Here is a 26,993-nt window from a genome sequence, read left to right on the forward strand (position 1 = left end):
AAGGGCTTCAAAAAGGCAAGAAGCCCGGTTGTAAGACATGAAAGAAATGATCAATGATAATCGACTTGCTGGAACCAATCGAGGAAAATGAGCTAGAAAAATTATGCTTAGTCATCCTAAGCTATGTCAGCCAATCAGCGAGAGTCATCCAACAATTCAGCTTTCGAGAATAAGTGGTCTGCTTTTTCCATGCTTTTCAATCTGATGTTCACTTGGGTGATGCGAATTTTGCCTTGAATAACATATGTTGCATCGACAAGTGTTGGAACCATACTCTGAAAGGCTAGAATGGCATCTACTTTGTCTAGACATATATATACTAAATGACAGTTGCAATGGAAATCGACTTGACCAACAATCAAATAAGGCACAAAAATATGTACATGAGGACATTTCCACATTTAATCGTTCATTCACAGCGTTTGTAGAGGGTATATGAAAGCACAAGCCAACAAGAACTCCATAAAGTATAACCGATATGCGCCAATCCTATCGAGATAATTGTGTGTCGAATAAAAGGGACGATGGAGAGACACGTTTTAATGCTTAAACTTCGCCAGCTTCGGCCATTTCCGTGTCTTCCACGGACTGTAGCTCGCCGCCTAGCTCTTGTTCGACCTCTTCCACAACAAAACTCTCATAATCTTCCAGGCCTTTCTGCACGTGGACTTTGAACCGAATGATATCATTCAACATACTCTCGACGCCAGTATGAAGTTCTTCACGAAGCTGGTTTGCGCGAAGTGTAAGCTGCTCATATTCCACATCGGTGTTCATTTCCCGCTGCTCCATCAGTTGAACGCTTTCAGTAAGTGATGCTCGCATCTTTGCTAGCTCCTTTTCCATCTTTTCAATTTGGGCATCTGACTGGACCTTTTGCGTGGTTGTAATTTCCTTTGTGCGTTCAAATTCCTCCTCGGCAGCACGTCTTCGATGTTCAAGTGCCTCAATTTCACTGCGCTTCTCGTCCATGGCCTCCTTTATGTCGTTGAGCAAGTCACGGTCCGCCATGTCCTTCTCTGCTGTCATCTTCCTTCGTTCATTGATTTCTTTTCGAAGAGCGATCAAATTGGCTCGAACGACTCCTCGAAGATCAAGCTTCACTAAATGAACTGGCTGGTAGCCATTATTTGCATCTGCAAGAAGACGATAGCCTTCGGGAGAGCTCTGATTCTGTAAACCACCCATCTGCGACGAAGAGAAGCTTGCTTCGTTCACATTCAGTCTAATTTCGTAATCCTCACCATTAGCATTAACGGCGGATTCTGGGATCAGACTGTTCTGGTATCCTAGCGTATTGTATGTTTTCACTACTTGCTCAAGATCTTCAAGTTTTTGGTTGGCTTCGATCTCTTTCTCCATAACACGTGCGTGCGCTTCTTCGAGCCGGCCCGCAGTGTCCTCGAGGCTTCGCTGTAAGCGCTCGCGCTCAGTATTCATGCGATCAATATCCTGAATCGTGATTCCCTGGCTATCAACACTAGCCTGTAAACTTGTTCGCTCTTCTTCCGCCGTTTGAAGCTCGTCTTCGCTTTTCTTGAGCTCTTCTTCGAGAAACTGGATGCGATTTTTGTATTTGTCGATCTTACCTTGAACATTCGAGTTGTAATCCTCAAACTTGCGTTTGTCGTCTTCCAGAATTCGGAAATCCTTATCCAATTTCGCCATATCCGGGGCGTTTTTCTCCAAATCTTCCAATTGATCTCGAAGCGCTCGATTTTCCGCCTCTAATACTTCCAATTCTCGGACATATTTCTCATTCGATTGTTCAAATTCGGCAGCCATCGCTTCAACATGGGGAATCAGTCTTTTCTCAGCAACCTCGTCGTCTTCATCTTCACCCCCCTGCAGCCAATCATGGTAGGCCCCAGTAAGAAACCGAAAAATGATTCGGTCTCCCGTAATATCAACCCCAGCCGCGGCACATGCATCATCATACTCGCCGACGGAATAGTGATCCAACATCTGCGCAAGTTGCATCATCCAATGAAGCATTCCTAAGAAGGTCGACCAATTTTGACCACCGACTGCAGCGATTTGGGATTTTGTTATGTTTTTTTCGTATGGATAACGTAGTTGTTTCAATATGGGAGGCACCTCAGCCTCAATACTTTTTTGAAACTTGTAACTCGGATCAATTCGGCGGTAGAGCCATTGGAAGATGTAGGTGAAATCTTTTTGGGTTGGAGATTTCAGCGAGTTCTGACCTAAAGAGTGCTTCATTTCCAATTCGAAATTGTTGTGTGTTAGGTACTCTAATAGTTCTTGACCGATCCTTGCTTGAAACGATCGATCCCTGAGTGGCCGCGGGTCTTTCGGAGCCCCCGCGGGAACAGGCCCTTGTGTAAAGAAGGATTGATGTGACATGGGCCCTCCGGCTACAGATGGGCGAGAGAAGACGCTGCTCCTTCGTTGCAGGTTTTGCTGCGAAGCACTATTTGCAGGAAATGAATTGGGCGCATAACTTAGTCGTCCAACGGCAGTATTCTGAAAGAGGTTGTTGGAAACAGATCTTCTGACGGTGGAAAGACCAGCCTCAGGCCCAAAGCTGGCGCCCGAGGATGAACGCTGGAAATTTGGTTGTTGGGGTCGGCCGTGCGAATTAAAAAGTGATGTTGATCGGGAATGCTGGGAAGTATATGGAGGATTCTGGAGACCACCAATCATGCTCGTGCGTTTCAGCGCCGATGATGGCTGAGGCAAGGCGGAGAAGTTCTGCACACTTCCCAACGTCTGCATCGATGTCTATGTTAGCAGAGCGCCAGAATTGCATAGTGCATAAAGGCAATTGAAAGGTGCTCTTCTTACCTCGCGAGGCCGCTTGATGCTGAACAAACCCGTGTCTTGCGACATGATGCTATTTCGGACCAGAAAGGTCGCGTGATCGTTACCAAGGATAGGTCGCGGATTGAGTTATAGCCAATGTATATGTTCCGACCAAAAGTAATATACCAAAAGGTGAAGTTTGCAGTACGCGCGCGTTGTCGAAGATGCTTGTCGTTGAGGGTAGTCGCAGCCCAACACAAAAAAATGCGCCAGCTCCAAAAGTAAACAAAAGGCGGGAGGAGACGTTTCCCTGGCAGGCTGACAGGAACGGCAGGCGGTGGGCAGCAAAACAAAGCGTGCTGCCAAGAGTCGCGATTCATCACGTGCCGATTGCAGGCCTCTTCCTGGAAATGGTTTAGCGCAATGCAATGCGCAACTTCCGAGGTTCAGTACTAGACTGACTTCGCCGCTCGGTTACCACTTACTACATCTTTCAACTTATTCGACACTTCCAGACGAGCAGCGGATTCACAGTCGTCTTCTAGAGCTCTGTCAGCGGAGTTGCTGCAGATATTGAAAGGTCAATTGGTGCATATTGTTCAGGATCTGACAGATATATTGGATCGCGATCGCTGAACATCAGCCGACATGGCTCCTCGCGAGGAGCTCATCTCCTCCGCCGTGAGTGTTCTTCATGTTTTCGCCGCTCTTGGGACATAACTAACTCGATGCTTTCCATCTATAGGTTACTTGTATGTTCGAACCTGAAGTTGACCCCATGAGTTGTTTCATGACGATTGGCTAACCCTACTTAGTTCTCCAGGACCCATCTGTCGCATCTTCGCCGCTAGAGAAACGGGTCGCCTTTCTACAATCAAAAAACCTCACGCAAGAAGAAATAGAGATCGCTATTGCAAGAGCAGGTGAAGAGTCTGTACAAACCACCACTACCACAACAACATCGCCTGTAGGGTATAATCAGCAGCAATCGCCTGTTTATCGGCCGACCGTTCCCCAGTCAGGCTATGGTCCTGGTCCGTACGGTCAATGGCAACCTCCTCCAGAGTAAGACATAACTTTTTTCCCTTCAGTTTTGCTGTTTGGATACTAATGCATTTTCTAGCGTCCCTAGGAGGGACTGGCGGGACTGGTTTATCATGGCAACAATAACGGGAGGGGTCGGTTATGGGTTATATGTCTTAGCCAAGGTGAGTCCCCTTAAAGTAAGCTCTGGTCACGAGAGACTCTCGTTAACTCTGTTCACAGAGATATGTAGTGCCTATAATAGCGCCTCCTACTCCTCCACAATTAGAACAAGACAAACAAAGCATTGACGACGAATTCGCCCGCGCTTTTGCCTTGATTGATCAGCTGTCCACAGATACGGCAGCCTTGAAATCGGCAGAGGAAGCCAGGACCGAACGCTTAGATGCTGCTCTTCGTGAGGTTGAGAATGTACTATCGGAGTTGAAGTCATCCACTCGGCGGCGAGACGACGAAACTCGCCGAATAAGTGACGAGGTTAAGAACTTGAAGGACAGTATTCCCAAAGCACTTGAAGGCGCAAGGGAAGGAAATGAAAACAAACTTAAGGAGCTTGGAACAGAACTCAGAAGTCTCAAAACTCTGTTGAACAATCGTCTTAGCGCTGGTAACTCTACTAGCACCCCGGCTACAGGACGTCCACTTGGGTCAACTCCTGAACCAGCATCTTCCCCAGCAATTGGTCTCCCGGCGACTACCCCATCCACTACTGTGCCAAGCAATGCTACTATTTCTTCAGCCTCCAACAGCCAAACCTCGAGTTCCGCGGCTTCGGCTAACCCTCTGTCTCAACTGGGCAAATCGGCTTCTATTCCTGCCTGGCAGATGGCTGCCGCGAATAGGTCGAAGACACCTCAATCAGCCGCGCCTACACATGGCGAGGAATCACAGAGCAGTGCACCTGCAAGCTAAGCGAAGCTTCGGTCATTATATACATGTCTAAGTGGCCTTTGTATTTTGCATCTGGGAGACTTGCTTTCCACATTGTATATTTGGAATTCTCTTCAATTAATATTCTCGATGTTTTTTTCCTGGACTATAGTGGATAAAGAGTCATTTAAGCCATTTCTATAATATAAGATCGCTGTTGAAGCTTTCAAAAGGACAAATAAGGCTCTGTGGGCCTGTTCATTAGTATCAGATAGACGCTAACCTAGGATTTACTACGTATATGGTAAAGCTTGGGGTCGCTCCAATGCTTGGCATGACCTCACATGGAGAACGCATAAAAATTTATCCGACTGGAAGCTTTCAAGATGTATTCTGTATCGGTAGCCTCGACAACACCCCGAGACTTCCTATTCCCTCGTCGTAAACAGCGTTAAACCCAGTGATACGACACTAGGATTACCCGGAGATCTCCCAGGAAACTGTACCGGCAGAGCGCAATGGATCGCGAACTTGCCAAAATGCGCTTCACAGAGCGTCACCACAGTCATCGGTCTCACACTCGTTCCAGGTCACCTACGCGGCCTAGCTCTAGTCCTCGCGGTAGCCACAGAGACCGCAGTCGAAGTCGCAGACATCACCGTCGAAGTTCACGATCACCTGCGCGAAACTCAAGACATGGCGAAAGGCATGGGGAGCGGAAAAGCCGTCATCACGGCGAACGCAGAGAGCTTTCGCCCGTATCGGCTGCGCCCCCTGTTCTACCATATAACGCAAGACAGTTGTCGAAACGTGATCTTTCAACGCTGGAGCCTATGTTTGCGATGTATTTAGACATACAAAAGGGATTGGTATTAGAGGATATGGATGAAAAGGAAGTTATGGGAAGGTGGAAGAGCTTTATCAAAAAATGGTAAGGACAACCACTTTCGCTTATATTGTTGAAATGTTGTTAAGGATCGAGAAAGCGAAGAAGCCAATTCTAGTGGATAACATCTGCTGACATGTCAGGAACCGAGGAGAACTCGCCGAGGGATGGTATGACCCTGCAACTTTTGAGAAAGCCAAGGGCAGTTTGGATAATACGCGAACCGCGCGTGATCGCAACATGATCAAACTTTCCAGATCATCGGAACGACCCAGCAGTAATGATGACACTCCGGATTATAGAAGAAATGACGTTCCCATGGCAGCAAACGATGATGACGATGACGATGAGGATTATGGACCTAAGCTCCCTAGCGGAGCTGTAGCTTCCAGGGGACCTTTATCTGGACCTACTATACCGAATCTCCAAGATCTTGAACTTCAGCATGGTATGCATCCTAATACGAGTAGTCTACGTAATTCCTTTGGAGCTAACGAGTTGAAACAGAACAAGCTCGTGCAGACGCCGAAGCAGCTCGCTCAGAAGCTCATGCTCATTACAAACAAGAAGCATTATCACACAAAAAGCATCTTCGTGCTTTCGAAGACGAAGTAGCTCCTCGCGCAGAGCCCGGAACGCACGAACGCAAAATGGAGAAAAAACGGGAGAAGGCTGCCGCAAACCGTGAATTCGCATCTGGCCGCCGAGGGGGCTCTCCCACAATGGACGACGCGCCTGATTCAGAATTAATGGGCGGTGGTGGCGATGATGACCTATCTGAATTGAAAAAAGCAAAAGAGCAAGAAACGAGGAAGAAGAATGAGAGAGAAATGCGCCGTGAAGAGATCCTGAGAGCGAAGAAGGTGGAGAGAGAGGAGCGGTTGGGGGAGTATAAAAAGAAGGAAGAGGAAACTATGGGATGGTTGAAAGCTTTGGCTAAGCAGCGATTTGGTTAGGCTGAAAGAGTTGAGAGAAAGAACGCTTCGCGAAGGATGCAAGCTTGTTTAGGATTTAAAATCTTGTGAGTACAATCTCTTGATTTCTCTAATGAAGAAAAGGACCTATAGACTATACGGAAATGTCGAGTGCCGGGCGCACCTAGGTACAGGTGATGATATGTTTTGTTGTAATGTGCTATATTAGCAATGAGCTTCGACGAAGCATCGTAGTGGCATATTTGCTCCCTATTCAACGGCACGTCGTACATGATTCAACCAAGTGGAAAACTACTCTTAACACATACAAAGCTTATCAACAATTCCAACCTATTAATATGCCGTTGAAATAAAACTGGCCTTTCGTGTCTCTCTTCTTTCGTCGCGTCACCTCATTTCATCACTCCCTTAGGAACAAATTCTGGAGCCTCGGGCTTCAGGCTAGATCCATTCGTCTTCATATCGAGGCCAACCTGCTGCTTCCACAGCCGACAATAGTAGCCGTTGCTCTTGATGAGGCTTTCATGGGTCCCTCGCTCAGTAATACTTCCGTCTTTGAGCACAAGTATGTGATCTGCTTTGATCACTGTCGATAGGCGATGTGCTATGACTAGTGTAGTCCTCCCTGCGGTGAGTTGAGCTAGGCTATGTTGGATATGTGCTTCGGTCTCGCTGTCGACAGCGCTGGTTGCTTCGTCCAGTAACACAAACTTGGGATTCTTGAGAAGGACCCGAGCAATCGCTACACGCTGGAGTTCCCCTCCAGAAAGCTTAATGCCGCGTTCACCGACTATAGTCTCATAGCCGTCGGGAAAACTGAGAAATCGATCATGAAGTTTCACTGCAGCGCATGCATTGTGAACATCCTCAATGGTAGCTGTTTGGTTTGCATATTTCAAGTTGCTCAACAAAGTATCGTTGAAAAGCACAGGGTCTTGTGGGACAACTCCAATTGCGTTTCGTAAACTTTCAAGCGAAACGTCAGATATCTTCTGGCCACCGATTTCGATGGTCCCACGATCCGGATCGTAAAGGCGGAGTAATAGCTTCAAAGTAGTTGACTTGCCACTTCCTGTCTCTCCAACCAATGCTACAGTCTGACCTTGCTGAGCCTCAAATGTAATCCCATTGAGCACCTCGCGTCTCTTATCGTAAGAAAACGACACATCCTTGAAGCTGACATTGCCTGGTTGAGCTTGTAGTTCACTGGCACTGGGTTTATCTGCGACGGACGGTACTTTCTTCAAGAGAGCCATAAATTCCTCGGCATCGACTAAATCAAGTGTGATGGAAGTGAGTCCACTAGAGAATAGTTCGAGTGGACTAGAGAGCTGAGCCCAGTACCCAAGGAGCATGACGAAGCTTCCGACTGGCCTTTCACCGTTGGAGACTTCATAAACAGCTATAAAGCAAGCACCTATCAACCCAAGTGATAGGATCAACGATTGCACAAAGTTCTCCGTGCGCGACCATCGACGGACGGATAACTCTGAGTCGAGACGATCATGGACCGCAAAAGAATGACGATGCTTTTCATAATCAATTCTGTTGAAATACGTAGCGGTGAGCCAATTGTTCGTTGCCTCACATCGAGTATTGACTTCCTTCCTAATTGATGCGATGTATCTCTTGCGATTTACTTTTTGTAGCTCCGCTATTGTGCTAGACGACCATATAAAGAGCCCGATAATTGCCGCAGTGATCAAGCCCATGTACGGGCCAAACATGGCGTGCAACACAGCCACCGCAATAAAAAGGTCGGAAATCATCGGTATAAATTGAAAAAGCACCTTGCGAACCACGTTCTGAACGATCGTTCCGCGGTTGATCGCATGCCACACCGAACCAGAACTCTTGTCGTCATGGAAGTCGCACGAAAGGTCCATAACTTGATTGAAACCAGTTACTGTTATTCGCTGATAAGTGTATTGCTCTACCGGCAGCCACATGTAGGCTCTGAGTGCTGAAATCCCACCGCTTGATTCGAGTAGCCGGAGGAGAACGAAGATCGTGATTTGCTGCCACGGCAAGGTCTTCTCTTTAGCCAGAATATCGGTGAGTATACCCAGTTGAATAGGAACGTAGACAACAAGTAGACGATCGGCAAGCAAACAGAGGCCAACTCCAATAAAAAGAAACTGTAGTGCGAGTCGATCTTTCGGCCACAAAAGAGGCACAGCGAACTTCAGCACTTCCAAGCTCTGTGATAGGGTCGATATCTCTTCATTTGAGGTCGTATCTTGACTCGACTCGCTGATGCTCGAATGATTATTGCAGGCCGCTGAATAGGACGTATTGTCCCGTAGACCGTGTAGCAACGGACGGGTCTCTTCAGCGCTAGAAATATCGTGTTCGTAGCCTTCCCTCCTGTTTCTGCCAAAGATATGCACTGCTGCCAGGCCACAGAGTATTGAAAGGGTCACCAAACGTATGGTTTGCAGAACAAACACACTTGTGTGGATTGGCACATGAGCTGATAACTGAATGCAGAGAAGAGCTGACTCGCCAGCCAAATAAGCGACACAACAACTCCAGAAGGGATATCCAAGTGTAGGAACACCACTAGAGAACCGGGAAATTAAGAAAGCCCATAACAATATTGAGCCAAGAGAGAATACGATAGGATCTTCGGATACATGCTGTCTCCTAGAGAAGGCTTCATAGGATAATAGTGCCGCAGTGATGCAATAAGAGGTGAGAAGAACTACCATAGACGATATTGTAGCATTGCGAATCGCATATTGTAAAGGTGATGACCGTGACTTTCGATCCCTGGAGACGACACAATCGACAGTAGATGCCACAATATAGAATATGCCGGTTGATAGAGGAAGAAGCGATTGCACGTCGTCGGATACGCGAACTCGCCAATCCGTCGTTGAAGGGAGGGACATTTTGCAGATAGAGCTCACGATGTTGTAGATGACTTGACCATTTCAGGTACGGAATCCCTAATTTTTTGCTGTAGTACTCAGTGATGCAAAATCTAAGAGAATTTGAGGATGAAGGATGAAGAAGAAAAAAGAGAAGAAGAAGTGTTGCCTGAGATAAAGTAGAGAAGGAAGGAAGTTAAGAAGGAAGCTGTGTTCGCCCTAAAAAGAAAAAGACAGGAAAGCACCACCTGCAACTTCATAAAAGAAACGGCCTCCTCCTTCTTTGAATCTTTTATTTTCATACAAAAAATGCACCGACGTTCTTGATACAGGAAGCTATGACTCAGACTGGGATAGGCAGTGAAGAATGGGCTCGCCGTGGCCTCAGTGTGACTAGGAGTGCATAGAACGTCCGACTCTGGGCTAGATACTGTATATTGCAGATAATGTACAGTGAAAACATTGGAATGAGATCCAGGTCCAATTGAGGTGGGTTATGCCTGTGTAACCCTCTCGAAATTTTTTTCTCTGACCGCCAATTGGCATTGTTCAGTGACTCAATGGGTGTTTTCACGCTTTTCGACCAAGATTAAGGTCAGCGACGAGTCTCAAATCTGGATCTGTTGTGGTAACGGGTGTTTTAGCGAAGAACGGTTTGATGGCAACGTTGATTATAGCCTTAAATAATCGACCAACCACGGCATGTTTGAGCTCGTCACCAGTTTGTCCAAGATCTGGGAACGCGTTCACCTCCAGAAGCCATGCATTTCCCGCGGCATCAATTAAGTAGTCCAAACCAAAGAGCTCGAAAGCGTTGGGCAAAGTCTGGAAGTGTACAAGCATTCCCCGAGAAGCGGCCTCAAATGTCTCTCCAGTGACTGCACAGATCTGATCAAACACTCTGTCTTTCCAGCCGGCCTCCAGCCCAGAACCGTCATCATCCAATGACCAATATCGTCTTACTGTGCCTTCAGTGGAACTGCCGTTCTCCTGGAGACAAGTGTTTGTGAGGTGCCTGCTCAAATCTCGAATATCGTCGTCTTCTTCCCACGGAGCCTTATAAGGCTTCTCGGCAAAGAGAGCAAGCATTTCCTTGAAGACGTACACTTTAAGAGATCCTACAGCGAGGACATAAGTGCGGATATGGAACTTCCTTCCGGAAGCTGAAGGCAAGATTAGGGGTGGGTGGATGTATGGCTGAGCGATGAAGTGCCGGAGTTGCGATGTCACCACCCCTTGGCCGTTCTTTGGATTGAGTCTTGGGCCGGACTCATCATGCGTACCGCCTTCATCGCTTCCTTCGTCATCGTCTATATCTGACTCATCGACCTCCCACTCTTCGAAAATCGCCTGAAGCTGAGCTTCACTATTGAAGAGCCGGATGCCCTGCCCACGATCACTCATTCCCGGTTTCAGGATCCACCATTCCTTTTCATCAGCTGGCCGGGACTCATTCTGCTCCAAGCTCTCACGTAATTCATACGCTTCCAGCAAAGCTTCATCAAGAAACTCTGCAAAGTCCAACTCAAAATCAAATGCTGGTTTAAAATGGTTCTTCAAAATGCTGTCAGGATATTTCGAAATCCAGTTGGCGATCGTAGTGGAAAGGTAATGCTTTCTGATAAGAGCCTTGCGTATAATAAAGGAATTCGTCAACGACGTTGATGGTTGTGACATGATGTGGTCGAAATCAATCTCTTCGTAGGCTCGATACTGCAACACCGGTTGTGAAGGATCAGGCAGGTCTGCGACAGACTTGATTATCTTGCAGTACTTATTCCTCTCAAGTTCTTCGAACAGTTCTTCAAGTAAAGGCTGCACGTATTTATCTTCGTAATCAAGAATGCAGTAAAAGTCGAAGGTATCATTTTTTCTGGATCTAAGATATAATCAGAAAATACAACCTCTTCAGACAGGACATGTTAGGGTACAAGTGGAATAAGTCTATAACTCTATGTCTAGGACCTCCCAATTCGCCTTGTTGTTGTTATTCATGTCATATCAATGTCCACTCACCCTAACTTGATCTCTCCTTGGATACCAGCTGCATGCATAAAATTTGCCTTGAGAGGAGTAACACTACAATAAAACATCTTGATTAGCGACATAGTTCAATATCGGAGTTTTGTGTGACACATACCTCGTCATCCCCTCTTTGACTGTCCAGCCGTCATTTCCATCCTTGCTTTCCTCCACGCTTCGATAGACATCAGTCAATTTAGGAGTCCACTTGAAGTGTTTATGCTGTAATAATGTCTTCTTATTATTCGAGCCAGAAGAACCCTTGTGTATTTGACACTCGCTCCCTTCTCGTAAACTCTGCTCCTGAAGACCAGGTTCGTCACCGGAGGCAGATGCATCAATTGCCTCGAAGCAGCTGCCAGTCGACCAGCGGTTGTGGAGCATATGTGTATATAATATTTTGGATTCGCTCATACCAGGCTCAAGGGGCACATTCACCGAGTATAAATCAACGTTGTCATCCCAGTTGTTGTACAGATATTCTATCAATCGAACCGAGTGCTTTGATGCCTCCGCAATGACCACCGGATCATGGTGTCTAGAGCTGAAGGCGTACGATAGAGCAATGGCTTTCTTCCCACTCACTGCTGCCTCCATTGCACCTCCTATAGTGCCGCTCGACAACGCGAAGAGAGCTGTAGTATTTCTGCCATAATTAGGCCCGGAGATAACAAGATCAATTGGCCCTCGATTTTGGAAGAAGTGATATAACCCGATTTGAACACAGCTCGCAGGTGTGGAGTCAATTAATACCCATTCATCGCCTTCTTCTTCGTCACCTTCTTCGCTGCCCCGAGGTAAAGGGTGGATTGTACCATCGTCGTGATGAAGAGTGCCTGGGCGAAAATACGTCGGCCTCACGGAGGCACCGACAATGTGTGCTTTGCCAATCCATGACCGTTGTTGGTTAGGAAGTATCACGGATACTGTATGACCGCTGCTTTGTAGAGAATGAACGAGGGAGTGGACGTATGGGGAGGACTGGTTAGACGGAGGACCGTCATCGTTCGTTACCTGCGCCGCGGGGTAGTTGATCAATTAGCAACTTTTTAGAAGAAAAGGAGGTGCAATAAAAAAAAGTTAAGCTTTAATTACAGATCATTGACCGTGAGAAGAATAATATAACGGACTACTCACCAAGATATGCATTGTGAATGCTGAGATATCCTTCAAGAAAACTGAGGGATACGGAGGAAGAGAAAGTCGCGGGATGAAGATTTTCCCGTTATCGATTTTGATCACCCGATGCCAGATTACAGTCCCCGCACCGATTGCCTCACCTTATTTTTCACCGATCCATTTCTATGTGAAAGTGAGAGATATAAGTTTTAAAAACGCCTTTATACGGAACGCTTTCATTGGGCATCTTTTACAAGTATCGGTCTGGACACTGAGAGCATGAACATTGGCCTTTTAGAAAGATCTCATTCAGGAAAGTGGCTTCGACGACGCTGAGCGCCAAGGGTATCATGACCATCGAATGCTGTTCCCCGCCCAGAATTGTTGTTGTCGTGGATATTCCTGATTGATTCCACGTCTTCCACTTCGTTGCCAGATTGGGTACCAAGTGGAGGGATATTTGTTGTCTCTTCTATTTCCTCTTGCTTCACTATATCCTCATCCCTATCCTTACCTGATTGTGATTCGCCAAACTCCTTCTTGATAGTTGTGGTGTTGTTGTCCTCCGGTTCCTCCTTCTTTATGCGCTGGTCATCAGGTGTCGCTGAGCTCAGGTATTGTGAAAATAGCAGCCATGCAATACTGCTAGATGCCATAGAGACCGACCAAAACATCGATGTAAAAGCGAAAAAGGACAGAAATCTCCATCGGTACATTAACCATCTGTCTGTGGGTAAGCTCATGTCATATTTTGATCATGTTTTAACCAACCTCAACCCTCTGAACTTCGCTCTAAAGTTGACCTCAACACCGTATACTTGCATCTGCTCACGGCTCTGTATCTCCAGCCTCAGACTAGCTGGAACATTACGCCAGCCTCGAGCGAACTCAATATCCTCGAACATGGGAACATCTAGGGTCTCTGCCTCGCGCTGCCAACCAATCACGTAAAGTGGCATGCGCGAAAGTGTATGCGCAGTGTCCACGAGCGGAGAGGTATATGTGAGAATTGCCGGACGCCTTGAATGTGCGATCAGCGATGTAGAAGTATTTGCGCCTATGATGGAGTCTTGTGGAGGAGAGTGTAACGCTAGGTCAAGCATGAAATTTCCCGTAGCAAGGTTCGCTGGAGTCCGTGGCAGCTTCAACGACACACTCACGTCGTACTGCTGGAGAGACGCCAGATCTGATCCAAGAGTTGCGATTCCCCATGGGTATTCCCTGCTTTTGGGTCGAAAACACAATCAGTATTGCCGACTCTTCAAGGATTGGAGTCAGCCTACCCAAACTGTAGATGCACGACTCGCTTCAGCCCAATTTGAGGTACATAATTGAGATAAAAAGCCCAATATGCCACTGCCGCAACGCAAAACAGTACGATAGATGTGCTAATGAAGAGGATAGCCCCTAAATATGTCTTTTGCGCTTCTTTGGAGAATAACGCGCGAAAGGGTGTAAATACGGCTTTCTTTTCTCGCTGGTTAGCCTTGCTCCTGCCAGTCGGCTCGGGGAGTCTACCGCTTACCGCTGCTTTCCATATTACCGATTCTTCCTGTTCGTACTCATCTTCATCATCGGAATAGCTGTCCTTGTCGCCCATTGTTGAGTGTCATTGATTAGAAGACAATTGGGGAGAGCGCGTAAGGAAAGTGATGTCACCGAGACAAACAACGCTAAACCACGAAGAGCGATCACATGGCAACAACTTTCCTCACGTTACAAAAAAAAGAAATCTAGACTTGTTGAAGAGCATAATCAAAGTCACGAAATTCCTATTACCTATAATACATATAAAATAAGACACGACGCCCATGCAAGTTTACACAATCTCCCATGACAGGCTCTATCTATAGAGGCCCCAGCGATCAGAAAATAACCCTAAGTCACATGAAAGAAAAACTCAAGTCAACACCTCATCGCAAGTTGCATCATGCTGTATTGGTGTTCTTGTTTTTTGTCAAAGGACATTTCCACATTAAATGAAGACCGTATTCGCCAAAGAATGAACACATGAGAGGGACGACACAAATGACTAAATCGAAAACAAGAAAGGCAAGAAAGCATAATGGAACCCTTTTCCCTCCCAAAACGCCGTAGAAAGGATTTATATGAGATTCGTGAACCAGTCATCAACTTCCCAATAGATGAGGTCATGTACGGTATTAAACGAATTAAGTCAGAACGCGAGGGCTCTGTTGCTGAATGTGTTGAAGAAGAGCGTCAAAGAGACGACCAATCTGGAAGATGTTAGAATATATAATATGAAAAACAAGGGAAATTGGCTTTGAGCTTACCTCTGGTGCTGCTTGGATGAAGGGCAGTCTGAAGAATGTGTAGCTGCGGTTCTGCAGCAGCTCCTGAAGAGTGATAATTAACCCCCAAGGGTGTGGCCGGTGAACAATAAGTCGTTCCAGCAGAACACGGATGATCTGCTGACGAATATCAGACTCCTGTTGTTCAGCGTAATCGATTCCGAATAACTGAAGGATGGCAAAACTGAAGTAGTAAGTGTGACTGTTTGGGTATCGGAGTTGATTTGCCATCGCGCTGAGCAAGTAGTATCGAGCCTCTGGATTCAAAACCTTGGCCAGCTTGTCGAGTAGCATTGAGTGAGGAGACTCCTCGAAAGCCGCACGTGTGTTGCCTGTAAGTACCCCCGATGCTACAGCCTGCTCACCAATGTACAGAACCAACGCATTGACCAAGACGACATCAACGTGAATAGGGGTCAAGAAGAGACCGGTTTCCTTACCCGCTGGTTTGTATAGAGCATCGCGGATTGCTTGGATGGTATTATCGCTGATTGTAGTATTTTGGAAGGATGCGTCAAGGATATTCTTGAGATTTGCCTGTTGCAGAGGCGTAACAATATCGCCTGTGGTCTTCGGGGCTTCTCGCATCTCTTGCAGTCGATCCAATTTAAGTCCTTCGCGGAATGGATCCGGAAGTTTATGGAAAGACGATGGATAAGCACTGAGAATAAGATTGCGCAACTGAGCGCAATGAGCGGGGATCACGTTGCAGAACTGGAAATGATTTTCTGCAACGAATTCTGGGAAGTCGTGGTGTAGAATTAGAAGAATTCTGAGAACACCCTTGTAAAGATCCTTCGCAACATAGGATATATTTCCTGGTTTCAGTTGCTCGCCCATATAGGACAGGAGGACTTGCATGATTTCGCAGTATGGTGCCCAGCCCTGTGGTTAACGTTAGTAAGTGCAAGTTGTGTGTAAGGGAACAAGGAAAACTGACCGCTTCGTCGCGCATGTTCAGCATACCCGACATGAACACACGATGGGAGACCAGAGACAACCAACCATACACAAATGTTGGCACGTACTTAGGCTGAAGAGACAGGAATCTGCTGGCAAATGCGAACATCATCTCCTGATGCTGGTCACTCGTATGGAGACCGGATAGAGAATACTCGCAAAGAATGCTCGAAAACAGCCTGAAGAAGACTCGCTGATTGAAAGCATCCCCCCGCATTACTTGGTGATGATTGAGCACTAGCACCAATAAAGACAGAACTGAATCGAGATAGGCGGATTTGGAACCTTTGACCGCACCAGTGGTTTCGCCTTGGAATTTGACAAGCAATATAACCAGTTTGGCAAGAGCGTCAATATACAAGAATGCCTCATCAAGACTGCCATTGGGGTTTTGAGATTCGTGTTCGAACATTGCAACCGAGATATCCACGCTCAATCTGAAAAATAAGGCCGAGTCCTCTTGACTGTTCATCACCTGCCTATTATGCAGATCTTTGAGAAATGACTGAAAAGTCCGTTCCGTAGCACCTGCAAACTTATAGACGCCAATCCACTCGCTGAAAATATACTCCATTTGGTCACGCTTGGCTCTCGCCTTGTCACTCAAGTAGGGGTTCACGACCTCTGACACCCCGGATTCGCGTAGCTTGCGAATAATGTCAACAGCAACCGTGAGGCTTGGCTCTTCGACAAGCCACTTATTCATTGCTTCAAGGCTGCCGGAGAAATCCGATCTCAAAGCCGATGGCTCATCATTGAATAGAACACGGTCCATCAGGCTTGCCAAAAGATCCAAAGCACTAATATTCTTCTGGCCAATCAACTTGTTAAGCAACATATCCACACGTCGGAGATCAAGTAACCCGGCGTCGATAAGAGCGACGGTGACTGGGACGTTGAACATGTGCTCATCATCAACTTCCGAGAGTAATGCCCAGGTATACCTCGCCACAATCGAGGACATGTCACATATTTTAGCAAGCAGGCTAACTAGAACTTCGATCTCAAGAGGGCTTTCTGTCTGAGAATATAGGCTCGTGCATATCTTAAGAGATACCAACCTAGCAAAGTCCTCGCCATTGGGAGATGTGATGATAGCGCGCAAGATCTGGTTATAGTCTTGAATGACGGCACTGTCTCGGCCAAGGTCCTTGATGTGCTCCTCCGTAGCACTTCGAGCATCCTGTTGGAGACCCGTGATGAAAATTTCCACTTTTTCACGAGGGTTCTGACTGTCGAGGAAACCGTTCAATTGAGAAGGCGCGCCAACTGCAGAGACTTGTAGTCGATTATCTTGTTGACCTTGTGCTGCTTGATGAGGTACTGCTGGAGCCTCCGCGGGGGTAGAGAGGTTTGGAATTGCTGGGAAAGATTCCTGAAGGACATCAGGCAACTGTCGTCCAGAATCGGTCGAGGCATTTTGTAAATGGCTTGAAGTTGGCCCTCGGGTCTGCCGAGCAAAGTCCTCGTAGATTGCTAACTGCTCTTTGTTCAGTCCCCCGGGGATCTGTCGGTATGGTTCAGGAATAAGCATCCCCCATCGATTCATTGAAGAAGGATCAATAAAAGGCTCATTAGGTCTGGCGGCTCGGTGGCGACGGCGTGCCTCCAGCTGTGGTTCGATGATTTTCTCAATCTCGGGCACGGACTTCTCTTCAGCAGCCTTCTCCACAATGCCGCAGGCAGCATCGAGGTTATCATTGACACACATCAAAATAAGACCTTCTGGCATTGGTTGTTCAGAATATTCTTGCTGAATCATGCGAATGTAGTTTGTCATGCTCATTTTGAGAGGCTCTTTGCATGTTACGAGAGCCAAGCTACCTGCAAGCTGTCGAACCATTGTCCTTGCGGCATGTCGTACCTTCTCTTCATCCGGTTCCATTGCATAGTCCTTTGAGATGAGCTGAACCGTGGATATTGAGGCAATAGCAATGGACCGTTCCACAACCGGTGTGATAATCTCAGCAATAGCACGCTCAACAGCAGTATGTACAATCTGCCGCAGAATGCTTGGATCGACCATACTACTTGCAGAAGACGGAAACACCAAGATCTTGTCCAAGCTGGGGAGAGTTGACAGAATAGCAGCAGGAGACAATCTCTCAGTTCTCATAGCCGGGTTGATGCCACCTAAAGTCATATCTTCGAACGCTTCTAACCCTTCTGGTATGTTGGCGGCTGAAAGAACTTCGTCGCCCTGATGTGAGCGATCTCGGATGTCAGAGGCAGGTTCAATAGACTTATGGTCCAGATCAAGGTCCTTGCAAAGGACTTCAATCTCAAACTTGAGATTGAGCTTCAGCTCAGCATAATGATAAAGTTCTATCAAAAGACCTATAATGTCCATAAGCCATGGATTTGGTGGCTTAAAGACTGTCGATTTGGTGGCTTGAAGGAGTACCTTGCAGGTAAATGGGATAACCACCATAAGACGCTGATTGTCGTAGCCTTCAATGAGCAATTCCTTGAAATAGATGTTTTTGTGTTTGATAGGTTTGTCTTTGGCAATAGTTAATAAACCTAACCAAGCACCGAGATTCTTCAAGTGGCTACGTTCCGTTGACGAGTTGACAGTGCTGTCTGCATTCAACAAACGTATAGAGCTGACGTAGGTTTCACGAAGTACCTCTGCCCAGAGTGTTCGGTTGCCGATAAGTTCCAGAAGGTCAAGGTACAGCTGTTGAAAGTTTGGTTGTAACTTCGCACGCTGTTCAACAAGATAGGAAGCAAACCATTGGTGATGTTCGTCCCGTAGAACATCTCTCAGGTCCCGTAACTTGTCTTCAATGTTTTGTTCCGAGACATTATTCAGAACAAACAAGATCTTGTCTTGAATTTCTTCATCGGGGTCTTCATAAATCTCAGGGCGCAACGGAGGACCGACATGAAGTGAGCGGAACACGCGAGAGGAATCGTTGTCGTCCAGGTTACCATTCGTAACACCCTGTCCGTCGATACCACCATTGATTCTAGCTGGACCAGCCTCATCTGCTGGCTGATGGCCTTGCTCCAGTAAGACTTCCTCGGCTTTTTGGGATATAGGGGTACCATGAAGACTTGGAATTTGTAGAAGAAGATGACAGAATCCAACCCATTCTGGCAATCGACTAACTAGCTGTTCGATAGCTTCCACGCCGAACTTATACATAGGATCATGTGGCTGATGATCACGCACAGCCTCCAAAATCATGCCGAGACCAACCTTGAGAGGAATTCCGTCAATCAATCGGAAGTTGATGATCCCTCCAAACATGACTGCAGTTTTGGTCAAAGCTTCCAATGGGTATTCGTGGTAACAATGATACTCGTCGATTAGGCCATGAACCATGCACGTAAAAAGATCTTGTTCAGCAGGGTCCCGAGATGTCTTATATCGTCGCATAAGTTCTAGCATCTCGCGAAGCGAAAGTTCCTCGTGATACATCCTACCAAAGAGTTCCTGCATCTTCTCATCAATAGCCTTCGGAATTGCGTTGCTTTTCTCGCCATTGGCATCGATAATGTCATCAAACCCTTCTCCATAATTGATAAGCCGTGGGTATGTTTGGACACAAATACGTTGGACAGGTGTCAGGTTTTCACGGTCTCCGACATACTCCTCCAAGATTGTGAGTAGTGTGTAGACAGTTTTCACAGCAAGGCTGACCATCTGCGGACCACCTTGCTCCGGTCGATGTGCTTGAAGTTCATCCTCGGCCTTAATGCGAAGGAATTTTGACAGTAGACTGCCCATGTCCATAGAACCTTTTTGAGCAGCGTTTTTAACCCATGCCTCCAGATCAAAGTCACCCTTACGATGGGCTAAAGAGGCAAGATCGAGGGCAAGGCCATTGGTAAAACTCAGAAGATAGTCCAGCCATCCATATTCGACAGCATCCTCGTAGATAGCAGCAGTTGAAGTCGGATCCTGCGTGAACATGGTGAAAAGTTGTTCTGCAAGCCATTGTCGATCTTGCTTCCATACACCGTACAAGGCAAGTTGATAGCCCTCCTCTTGTCTGAGGACGAAAAAGGCCACTGAACGCAACACTATGCTTTGCTGTATAGCCGTCCATGGTTGAGGCACTGCCATAGAGGAAAGTAAAAACACGGGTAACTCTTGAGATAGAATTATTTTGATCAGCGGTGCACTCTCCGGGGAGTTCCAAGATGCCTGAGAAAATAAGGCCAAGTCAAAAATCGCCTTGATGGCATCAACAGACCGAAGTGGTGACTTCAGAGCGCGTTCGGCCTGCATACGCAAAGCATCTGGGACATCCTCAAACAAGTCCTGAGGAAAAGATGCCCGGAAATTAGGGATCTCAGTCGGATCAGTATGCGAGTTGAGATAAGCCGTCAAAAACGAGATTTGAGTCTGCCGGTTCTTCCAGTCGCCACCCCATAACTTCTGAACATCGAGACTGGTGTCATCGCCTGCGATGCTTAGCAGAGCTGAATAAAGCTTGGAGAATTGGCCAGGCGTTATTCTCAAGGACTCTCGGTCAAAGGCACGGAACACCAGTGACCAATTAACAGCCTTATCGGAATAATGAGACTTGACTGCTCGTACAAAGTTCTCCAGAGAATACTGTTGAGCGTATTGTGACAAAAGCATGAAGATTAAGGCATTTCCAACATGTTCTTCACCCCAGCTCTCGGATCCACAAGACACCATAAGCTCGTTCACGGCTTCTACAGATGCTGTGGCTTTAGGTCCTCTCGAGTGAAGCTGCCGAATGACGGCCATTCGGGAGCTACCGAGATCGAACATTTGTAGCGCGTTGAACACGTCCAAGGGAAGCTCAAGGCCCTGGTTTCGATAGCGCAAGGTTGCTGCCTGCACGAGTCTGCTTTTGACTTCGTCATCGAAATTCCGTGGAGGAAACAAGATGAATCGTTCAATGGTAAGGCCGATATATGCAGCGCTGAAATCTTTTGTTGTTTCGGTCGGGTTTAATAGGCTGTGCAGAAAATGAGGTACGGCGTTTGTCAAAATAGCGTCCGCTATAAAGCTGTCAGTATCAAGGAAATAAGATTGGGTGAGTGTATTCGGATTACCTTTTGCCCGTAAATCCGACCTGCTTGCAAACTTGAAAGCTAAGGCAAGGGACACTTTAACAATCGCATCCAGCTTGAAATGATCAAGGAACGTTGAGAGATCAAAATCACGAAAAATATCGCCTTCGGAGGTGTCGATAGTTTCCGCAATTTTCTGCGCTTGATCTAAGTCTTGAGATACCTTTTGCATCTCTTGAACAAGGAGTGGGTAATTCCCCGCATTCTCAACGGCCTTATTGACTCCAGGAAAAATTTGAGGTGCGTTGCCTGTGAGAAGGCGGCGGAAATATTTTGAGAACACCTCCATACCGTTGGACTCGACAAGCTATAAGGAACGTTGAGAAATTAGTCACATTCAACGGCTATCCTAGAGATACCATGACTCACCTTATAAATTTGAGCTGCTTTAACTTCCCACTTCTCCTTTCCTTCTTTCTCCGTGATAGAGTCTAGAAGTAAGAAGACTTGAGCAATAGATATTTTCGTAAGAGATGATTGGCTCGAGCTCACGGCAGAGCCTGGTTTGTCTGATGCAAACCCAGTTGGAGAGTTCACTGTTGGACCAGAGAGCAGCGGAGAGAAGTTGACACCTCTAGAGGATCCCAACCCACCGCCTCCCCCACTTCCTCCTCCTCCTGATACGTTACCGGCAGCTGAAGCCAGATGAGCGCCCGCAGAGGGAGTGATAGCTCTCGATTTTGGGGGAGAAGAAAGGGAATGTGCGGTATGCGACAGTGGCTGCGAGCCAGGATGTTGGAAGGCAAAAGGTGAAGGCGTAGTGGCTGGTGATGGGGGCTTGCGAGTGGAGCGAATGCTCGAATTGAAGATACCTTGAAAGGGAGAGGTAAGAGAAGGAATGGTCGAAGACGATATGTTGGTAGTCGAAAGCGGAGTCAAGCCGCGACGCTGACCCGACTGCGAGCTTGGAGCACCCCAGGCTGCGTGTTGGGATCTTGACGAGGACCTCACAGATGAAGACTTCTCGGTGCCAGAAGCAATTGATGACTGGGCGGAAGGGGAAGGGGGACGGAATGTCATCTAGGAGACGCGATCATTTGATCTATGGCTGTTTGACAGAATTTTGAGCGTCTCTTTTGTGGGAGGTTGCCAGATCCAGCAGAGCTGGACAATAGGAATTAAAATGTATTAACAACTGATGCACAGCTCCAATCACAGCTATGTTTGGAGTATTGATGGGGCTCAATAAGTGTGAGTGGGATTGTGAAAGTAGATGAAGTGTCCCTGGTGTGCAGAGAGGGTAGGTAGAGTCTGGAAACTTGGTGGAGGGCGAGCCTGACCACGCCTAACCCAATCGGGCTGGCTCCCCAGAGTCACGTGCGGCAGCTTGGCTGGCTCTCGTGTCCCTCACCTGGGCAGTTCATCACCAATAGTAGATAACTATGTAGTACTTTCTTTACACTTTTAATAGTAAGATATAAAACCAGTACTGAAAATGTGGGTAATATATTCAAGGTTCTAGTGTTAAAGGACTCTAGACCCTAACAGCAAGCATTGATAGATACATTGCTAAGTTACATCCTGCATATCAGACTGTATCTAGATAAATATATATATAAAATATTATATATATACCTACCTAGGTAGGTAGCCCGAGCTCACCTCAACACCTTCCAGATGTCATCTAGGTTACCTAGGTCTGAGCAGTCAATCTATGGTTATCTACTTGTAGCTAGATACAACCTTGGAATGGGACATAAGTTGCATAGGCAGACAGGTTGTGAACGTTTGAAGCTTAGAAATATTTCAGTATCATAGGTGTGATTAGGAACTCATGTATATACTTCTCTTGCTGCACCATGGGACGACTCATTCAACAAAGTTGGAAAGTGAGCAAATAGTTCTACGCTACGCCTGACTACAACGGTTTGAGAAAAGTCTAGAGGCTTAAGGAGACCGCTATCGTTATCTGGGAGAAAGAGTACGCGCAGACATGCAAATCTGCGGTGCTCTGGGTACGTAGGTATGGAATACCGTTAATTAGTACAGAGTAGAGGCATGTAGAGATAGAACTGATTCGTCAAAGTTGTTGCCCGAAATTCAAGGCTGCCAGGTGCCAAGAGGCATCACGTGAGGAAACAATTTCAGCGACGTCATTGGCCAAAGCTGCTAGGGTTAGTGCGGCAAGCCACTTTGGTCGCGGTTGCCCGGAGAAACGCCCAGCGTAAACATTCAGGGCAATTGCTACTCCAGAGCTCCCCACGAGATTGTGCTCCATTCCAGTACTCACCTCTCAAACACTTGGGCCTTTGGATACCACTGTGTATAACGATTTTAACGACCGTCTATCTTTGAGTATTAGTTATTTAACAGCAATCATCCTTTCTTTTTGTTCTCTTTCTTTTATTGTACGTTTTCCAAGGGGTCACCTCGAGCACACGCTGGTCGAAGCTCAACCACAATTTTGAATTGATACGAAACCAAATTACAATGCCTGGCACTACGGTGGATGGGCCAACAGTGGCCATGTCCTGTAAGCCCAACGAATTCCTATTTTATGCCATTGGTTTGTCTAGGGCTAACTATCATGTACAGTTGCCAACAATTTCTGGGGCAAAGACGACGCCGGTGTGATCCCTTTATTGGAACGAATGCATAATGCTAAAGTTACATGTGATGAAATAAAATCGTTCTATAATAGTGAGTTGTCCGGATATACTGCGAGAAACCTGGCCGATTCCTAACACACATAGCTCGCGCCGCAATCGAGGATGAATACGCACGGAAGTTGCTCGCACTTTGCCGTAAGCCGCTCGGCTCAAACGAGACCGGCACCTTACGCCTTTCACTTGACGTTGTGCGAGGCGAGACCGAAGCCATTGCAAAGGCACATGCTGCTATCTCGCAACAGATGAAAACCGAACTAGAAGAGCCTCTAGCAGCATTTGCTGGCGGTATGAAAGAGCGACGAAAGATAGTCCAGAACACCGTTGAGAAGCTTTTGAAGGTCAAGAATCAACAGACACATTCAGTGAACAAGGTTTGCATTGACAACTACTAATTTTCGAGAAGGATTGTCCAGCTAACATATATGGAAAAAATAGGCGAGAGATCGATATGAGCAAGATTGCTTGAGGATCAAAGGCTACCTAGCACAGGGCCACATGGTCATGGGGCAGGAAGAGCGAAAGAATAAAGCAAAGCTTGAAAAGACACAAATCCAACTGGCATCAAATAGCAACGAGTACGAAGCAGCAGTGAAGGTCCTTCAAGAGACGACGGGTCGTTGGAACAAAGAATGGAAGGCTGCCTGTGATGTAAGTCTTGGTTGAAAGCTTTAGCTTGGGCTTTTTCTGACATTTTTACAGAAATTCCAAGATCTTGAAGAAGAGAGACTCGATTTCACAAAGAGCAGTTTGTGGGCTTATGCAAATATTGCTTCGACTGTTTGCGTTAGCGACGATGCGGTATGTTCTTTTTACCTTCTCGAACTAGGACATAATAACTAACAAATTGTTTAGTCCTGCGAGAAAATTCGGGTTTCATTGGAAGATTGTGAAGTCGAGAAGGACATTGGTAGTTTCATCAAAGAACGCGGTACTGGACAAGAGATACCTGATGCACCTCGATTCATCAATTTCGCCCGCGGAGACATCAATGATACCAGTTCAGAAGCTTCAGACGAGGACAATTATTCTGTTGCACAGTTCCAGAGAGCGATTAATCCAGCCTTCCGGAGCTCTTCGCCCCAACCATCGACCTACGAATCGCATCATGATCCAAGCTCAGAGTTGGCTGCTCAGATGGGCCTACCCAGTGCCACCCGTACAGAGAGTAGAGAGCCGGCGATGACTCCTCAGAGCCCGAACCCTCAACCACTGCCACCGAGTCAGCCAGCCCAGCCAGTCCAGCCTTTACAGCCTGCTGAACCGGTGCAGCCTTCTCCTCTGGATCTTCGACGCGGGGTTCAATTACCACCCAATTATGATCCCAATCAGCATGGTGAAATCGGGAATGTGCCTCACAACTCTTATCCTACTGACGGAATGACGATGTTCTGTCGCACCGGACCTCCATCTGAGCGTAGTTCAGGGACTAGCGCATACAGGCCTTCTAGTCGAGAGGATAGTCAAAGCGACATCTCCAATCCTACATCATTCTCGAGTCAAGAACCGCCTAGCGGCAAACAGTCACCAGTCAAACCAACTAATGGCGTTGCGATGCCAGGAATGACTCCAGAGAAACAAGTCCAGAAGAAACGAAGCGCCTTTTTCAGTAATAGTCCCTTCCGTCGCAAGAGTCGCCACGACAAAGATCGTCCGTCGCAATCTTACTCTCGTAGCCCGACTAAACCTGTCTATAAGCAGCCATCACCGGAACCTCCTCGTTCCACTAGTCCAGAGCCGGTGGATCCTCGGGCTAGCTTTCAATTGAATATTGGAAACAATGTCTTCGATGTGGCCTCACCGGACAAAAAACCAAGTCCAGCATCGCAACCTCCAGAAGATGATCTTGATCCGATCGCTAGAGCACTCGCCGAACTTAAAGGCGTCGGTAAGCCGTCAGCAGGCCGAGTCTCAGCAGATCGTTACCATGGTCTGGCGACACCTGCTCCGTCTGCCACCAGTTCCACGTACGAAAGTGCAGGAAGTGCAGATGCATTACCTCCATCCTACAATGACCCACCAGCGAAGCGACTCGATGCACCACAACCAGCCTTCACTTCGGCCCAAATGCAAAAGACGACTCAGAAGTATGTTGGTCAAACTCAGAGCATGTTCAGAGCATCCAATAGTTCTCAAAGAACTGCTGCGAGTGTACAAGCCCCGGTGCAAGATATACCCCGTGCTCGATCTCCTGCTCCACCGCTTGCTGGGTCACAAAATCCTCAGAGAACTACTGCCAGGGCCCATGTTCCGGTGCAAGATATAACCCGTGCTAGGTCTCCTGCCCCAACACTCAGGAGAAGCGCCAGCCCCCAGCCTGCACCTGCACCTGCTCCGGTAGATGCACGCGTCAGTCAGTACAACGCTGGAAGTGGATCTCAAGGAGGAAGTGCAAGCCGTGCTCCGACGACGTATCAATCTAGAACTTACAATTTTCGCAGCACTCAGTCCCCAACGACCAACACTCGACCTGGTAGTGACCGTGGATACTCACCACAGCAGTATTCTCGACACGCATCCCCTGTTGAAGCTGCCCGGCCAGTTTCACCGCGTCCTGCGTTCGCACAAGAGACTCGCCCAGCTAGTGCTAATGGCATGGAGCTCCAGCTCTCTGGCGGCCACGTAGAGTCTTACAGAGGCGGCTATGACAGCTATAGTGGAAGAGGACGAGACAATACTGGCCGACCTCAATCCATGTACTACGGCAACAGCTCAGATTCAGTTTCACGATCCCGCAGTAAGAGCATTACTGTCGCAGATCCTGGTCGGCACATCAGTCGTGATGGTCGTCCAATCTTGCATTTCGGTAAGTTCATACAATGATGATATTTGCGGCAGGATCCCAAGCTAACACCATTTTTACGTGTAGCACGCGCTTTGTATAGTTACAATGCAGCAATTCCTGAGGAGCTCGGTTTCTCTAAAGGAGACATTCTTGCAGTTTTGCGCTTGCAAGATGATGGATGGTGGGAAGCTGAAGTGACCGGAAGTCGGGGTCACCCTGGCTTGGTTCCCAGCAACTATCTGCAAAGTATCTAACGACTTCTGATGACAATGTATAAACTGATCAGCAGCACACGAGCAAACTTACTGGTTTGTGCACCTCCATTCTTGATTTAACTTGAACCGTTCTTACCTACCGTCTTCTTTTGAATCAGTTGACGATACATGCAATTTATTTGGTTTCTAGCTTCCTATGAATGGGTTGCAGCTGGATGTAACTTTATGAGCGACTTCGTTTTGTCTTTTTTTTCCTCATATGCTTCTCGATTCTGTTATATTCCTCTTTTGATATTCTTCTCTTTTCTTCCATGCTTGCTTATATCGACAAGCATGCTACCCTTTGTTTCAGCTCTCTTAATCATGTCTGAGTAATTTCTGTTTGCTTCTATTGATATTATGCTCTCATAGGGAGCAGTATCGCTTCCTGTTTATGCCTTTTCTTATGTAAATACGTATTATGACTAGCTTGAACGAAGATTGTGTTTTCTTTTCATATGCACCTGATTTGCACACGGGCAGTATATCCTCTTGTCTGGACA

General features: G+C 47.0%; 8 protein-coding genes across 8 annotated transcripts, besides 1 other annotated feature; 3 read left to right on the forward strand and 5 right to left on the reverse strand.

Annotated features, from left to right (window-relative positions):
* Nucleotides 1-292: 292 nt before the first annotated feature.
* Nucleotides 293-2,879, reverse strand: TSTA_028220 (HEC/Ndc80p family protein). The gene is made up of 2 exons (XM_002479922.1): nt 2,809-2,879; nt 293-2,733 (listed from the first exon to the last, which is right to left on the reverse strand). Exons 1-2 carry the CDS (start codon nt 2,851-2,853, stop codon nt 547-549), a joined length of 2,232 nt encoding a protein of 743 aa, XP_002479967.1. The 5' UTR covers nt 2,854-2,879; the 3' UTR covers nt 293-546.
* A 391-nt stretch (nt 2,880-3,270) lies between these two features.
* TSTA_028230 (peroxisomal membrane anchor protein (Pex14), putative) lies at nt 3,271-4,846 on the forward strand. The gene is made up of 5 exons (XM_002479923.1): nt 3,271-3,447; nt 3,512-3,518; nt 3,582-3,831; nt 3,890-3,974; nt 4,033-4,846. Exons 1-5 carry the CDS (start codon nt 3,415-3,417, stop codon nt 4,720-4,722), a joined length of 1,065 nt encoding a protein of 354 aa, XP_002479968.1. The 5' UTR covers nt 3,271-3,414; the 3' UTR covers nt 4,723-4,846.
* Nucleotides 4,847-5,198: 352 nt separating this feature from the next.
* On the forward strand, nt 5,199-6,522 carry TSTA_028240 (uncharacterized protein; the record flags this gene model as incomplete). Its single annotated transcript, XM_002479924.1, has 3 exons — nt 5,199-5,611; nt 5,710-6,014; nt 6,074-6,522. 3 exons carry the CDS (start codon nt 5,199-5,201, stop codon nt 6,520-6,522), a joined length of 1,167 nt encoding a protein of 388 aa, XP_002479969.1.
* A 371-nt stretch (nt 6,523-6,893) lies between these two features.
* On the reverse strand, nt 6,894-9,395 carry TSTA_028250 (ATP-binding cassette transporter, putative; the record flags this gene model as incomplete). The annotated part of the gene is made up of 2 exons (XM_002479925.1): nt 6,894-8,868; nt 8,950-9,395. 2 exons carry the CDS (start codon nt 9,393-9,395, stop codon nt 6,894-6,896), a joined length of 2,421 nt encoding a protein of 806 aa, XP_002479970.1.
* Nucleotides 9,396-9,579: 184 nt separating this feature from the next.
* On the reverse strand, nt 9,580-12,545 carry TSTA_028260 (acid phosphatase, putative; the record flags this gene model as incomplete). The annotated part of the gene is made up of 4 exons (XM_002479926.1): nt 9,580-11,247; nt 11,391-11,453; nt 11,515-12,410; nt 12,534-12,545. The coding sequence occupies 4 exons, from the start codon at nt 12,543-12,545 to the stop codon at nt 9,945-9,947; spliced, it is 2,274 nt and encodes a 757-aa protein (XP_002479971.1). The 3' UTR covers nt 9,580-9,944.
* Nucleotides 12,546-12,820: 275 nt separating this feature from the next.
* Nucleotides 12,821-14,115, reverse strand: TSTA_028270 (uncharacterized protein; the record flags this gene model as incomplete). The annotated part of the gene is made up of 4 exons (XM_002479927.1): nt 12,821-13,005; nt 13,030-13,238; nt 13,287-13,736; nt 13,799-14,115. The coding sequence occupies 4 exons, from the start codon at nt 14,113-14,115 to the stop codon at nt 12,821-12,823; spliced, it is 1,161 nt and encodes a 386-aa protein (XP_002479972.1).
* Nucleotides 14,116-14,259: 144 nt separating this feature from the next.
* Nucleotides 14,260-21,865, reverse strand: TSTA_028280 (Ccr4-Not transcription complex subunit (NOT1), putative; the record flags this gene model as incomplete). Its single annotated transcript, XM_002479928.1, has 5 exons — nt 14,260-14,752; nt 14,810-15,712; nt 15,768-20,773; nt 20,828-21,152; nt 21,215-21,865. 5 exons carry the CDS (start codon nt 21,863-21,865, stop codon nt 14,687-14,689), a joined length of 6,951 nt encoding a protein of 2,316 aa, XP_002479973.1. The 3' UTR covers nt 14,260-14,686.
* A 523-nt stretch (nt 21,866-22,388) lies between these two features.
* Nucleotides 22,389-22,419: a sequence feature (AT_rich).
* Nucleotides 22,420-23,275: 856 nt separating this feature from the next.
* Nucleotides 23,276-26,892, forward strand: TSTA_028290 (cell division control protein (Cdc15), putative; the record flags this gene model as incomplete). Its single annotated transcript, XM_002479929.1, has 7 exons — nt 23,276-23,318; nt 23,381-23,485; nt 23,539-23,825; nt 23,890-24,102; nt 24,154-24,252; nt 24,307-26,257; nt 26,321-26,892. The coding sequence occupies 7 exons, from the start codon at nt 23,276-23,278 to the stop codon at nt 26,488-26,490; spliced, it is 2,868 nt and encodes a 955-aa protein (XP_002479974.1). The 3' UTR covers nt 26,491-26,892.
* Between the last annotated feature and the right edge of the window lie 101 nt (nt 26,893-26,993).

This window comes from Talaromyces stipitatus, genomic scaffold, assembly GCF_000003125.1.
Source record: "Talaromyces stipitatus ATCC 10500 scf_1105507295541 genomic scaffold, whole genome shotgun sequence".
Taxonomy (NCBI): Eukaryota; Fungi; Ascomycota; class Eurotiomycetes; order Eurotiales; family Trichocomaceae; genus Talaromyces; species Talaromyces stipitatus.

Coding starts and splice junctions, on each gene's coding strand:
- TSTA_028220 (XM_002479922.1), bottom strand. CDS start 2,853: ATGTCGCAAGACACGGGTTTGTTCAGCATCAAGCGGCCTCGCGAG. Junction 2,734..2,808: donor GCATCAAGCGGCCTCGCGAG/GTAAGAAGAGCA, acceptor ACATCGATGCAG/ACGTTGGGAAGTGTGCAGAA.
- TSTA_028230 (XM_002479923.1), top strand. CDS start 3,415: ATGGCTCCTCGCGAGGAGCTCATCTCCTCCGCC. Junction 3,832..3,889: donor CAATGGCAACCTCCTCCAGA/GTAAGACATAAC, acceptor TGCATTTTCTAG/CGTCCCTAGGAGGGACTGGC. Junction 3,975..4,032: donor GGTTATATGTCTTAGCCAAG/GTGAGTCCCCTT, acceptor CTCTGTTCACAG/AGATATGTAGTGCCTATAAT.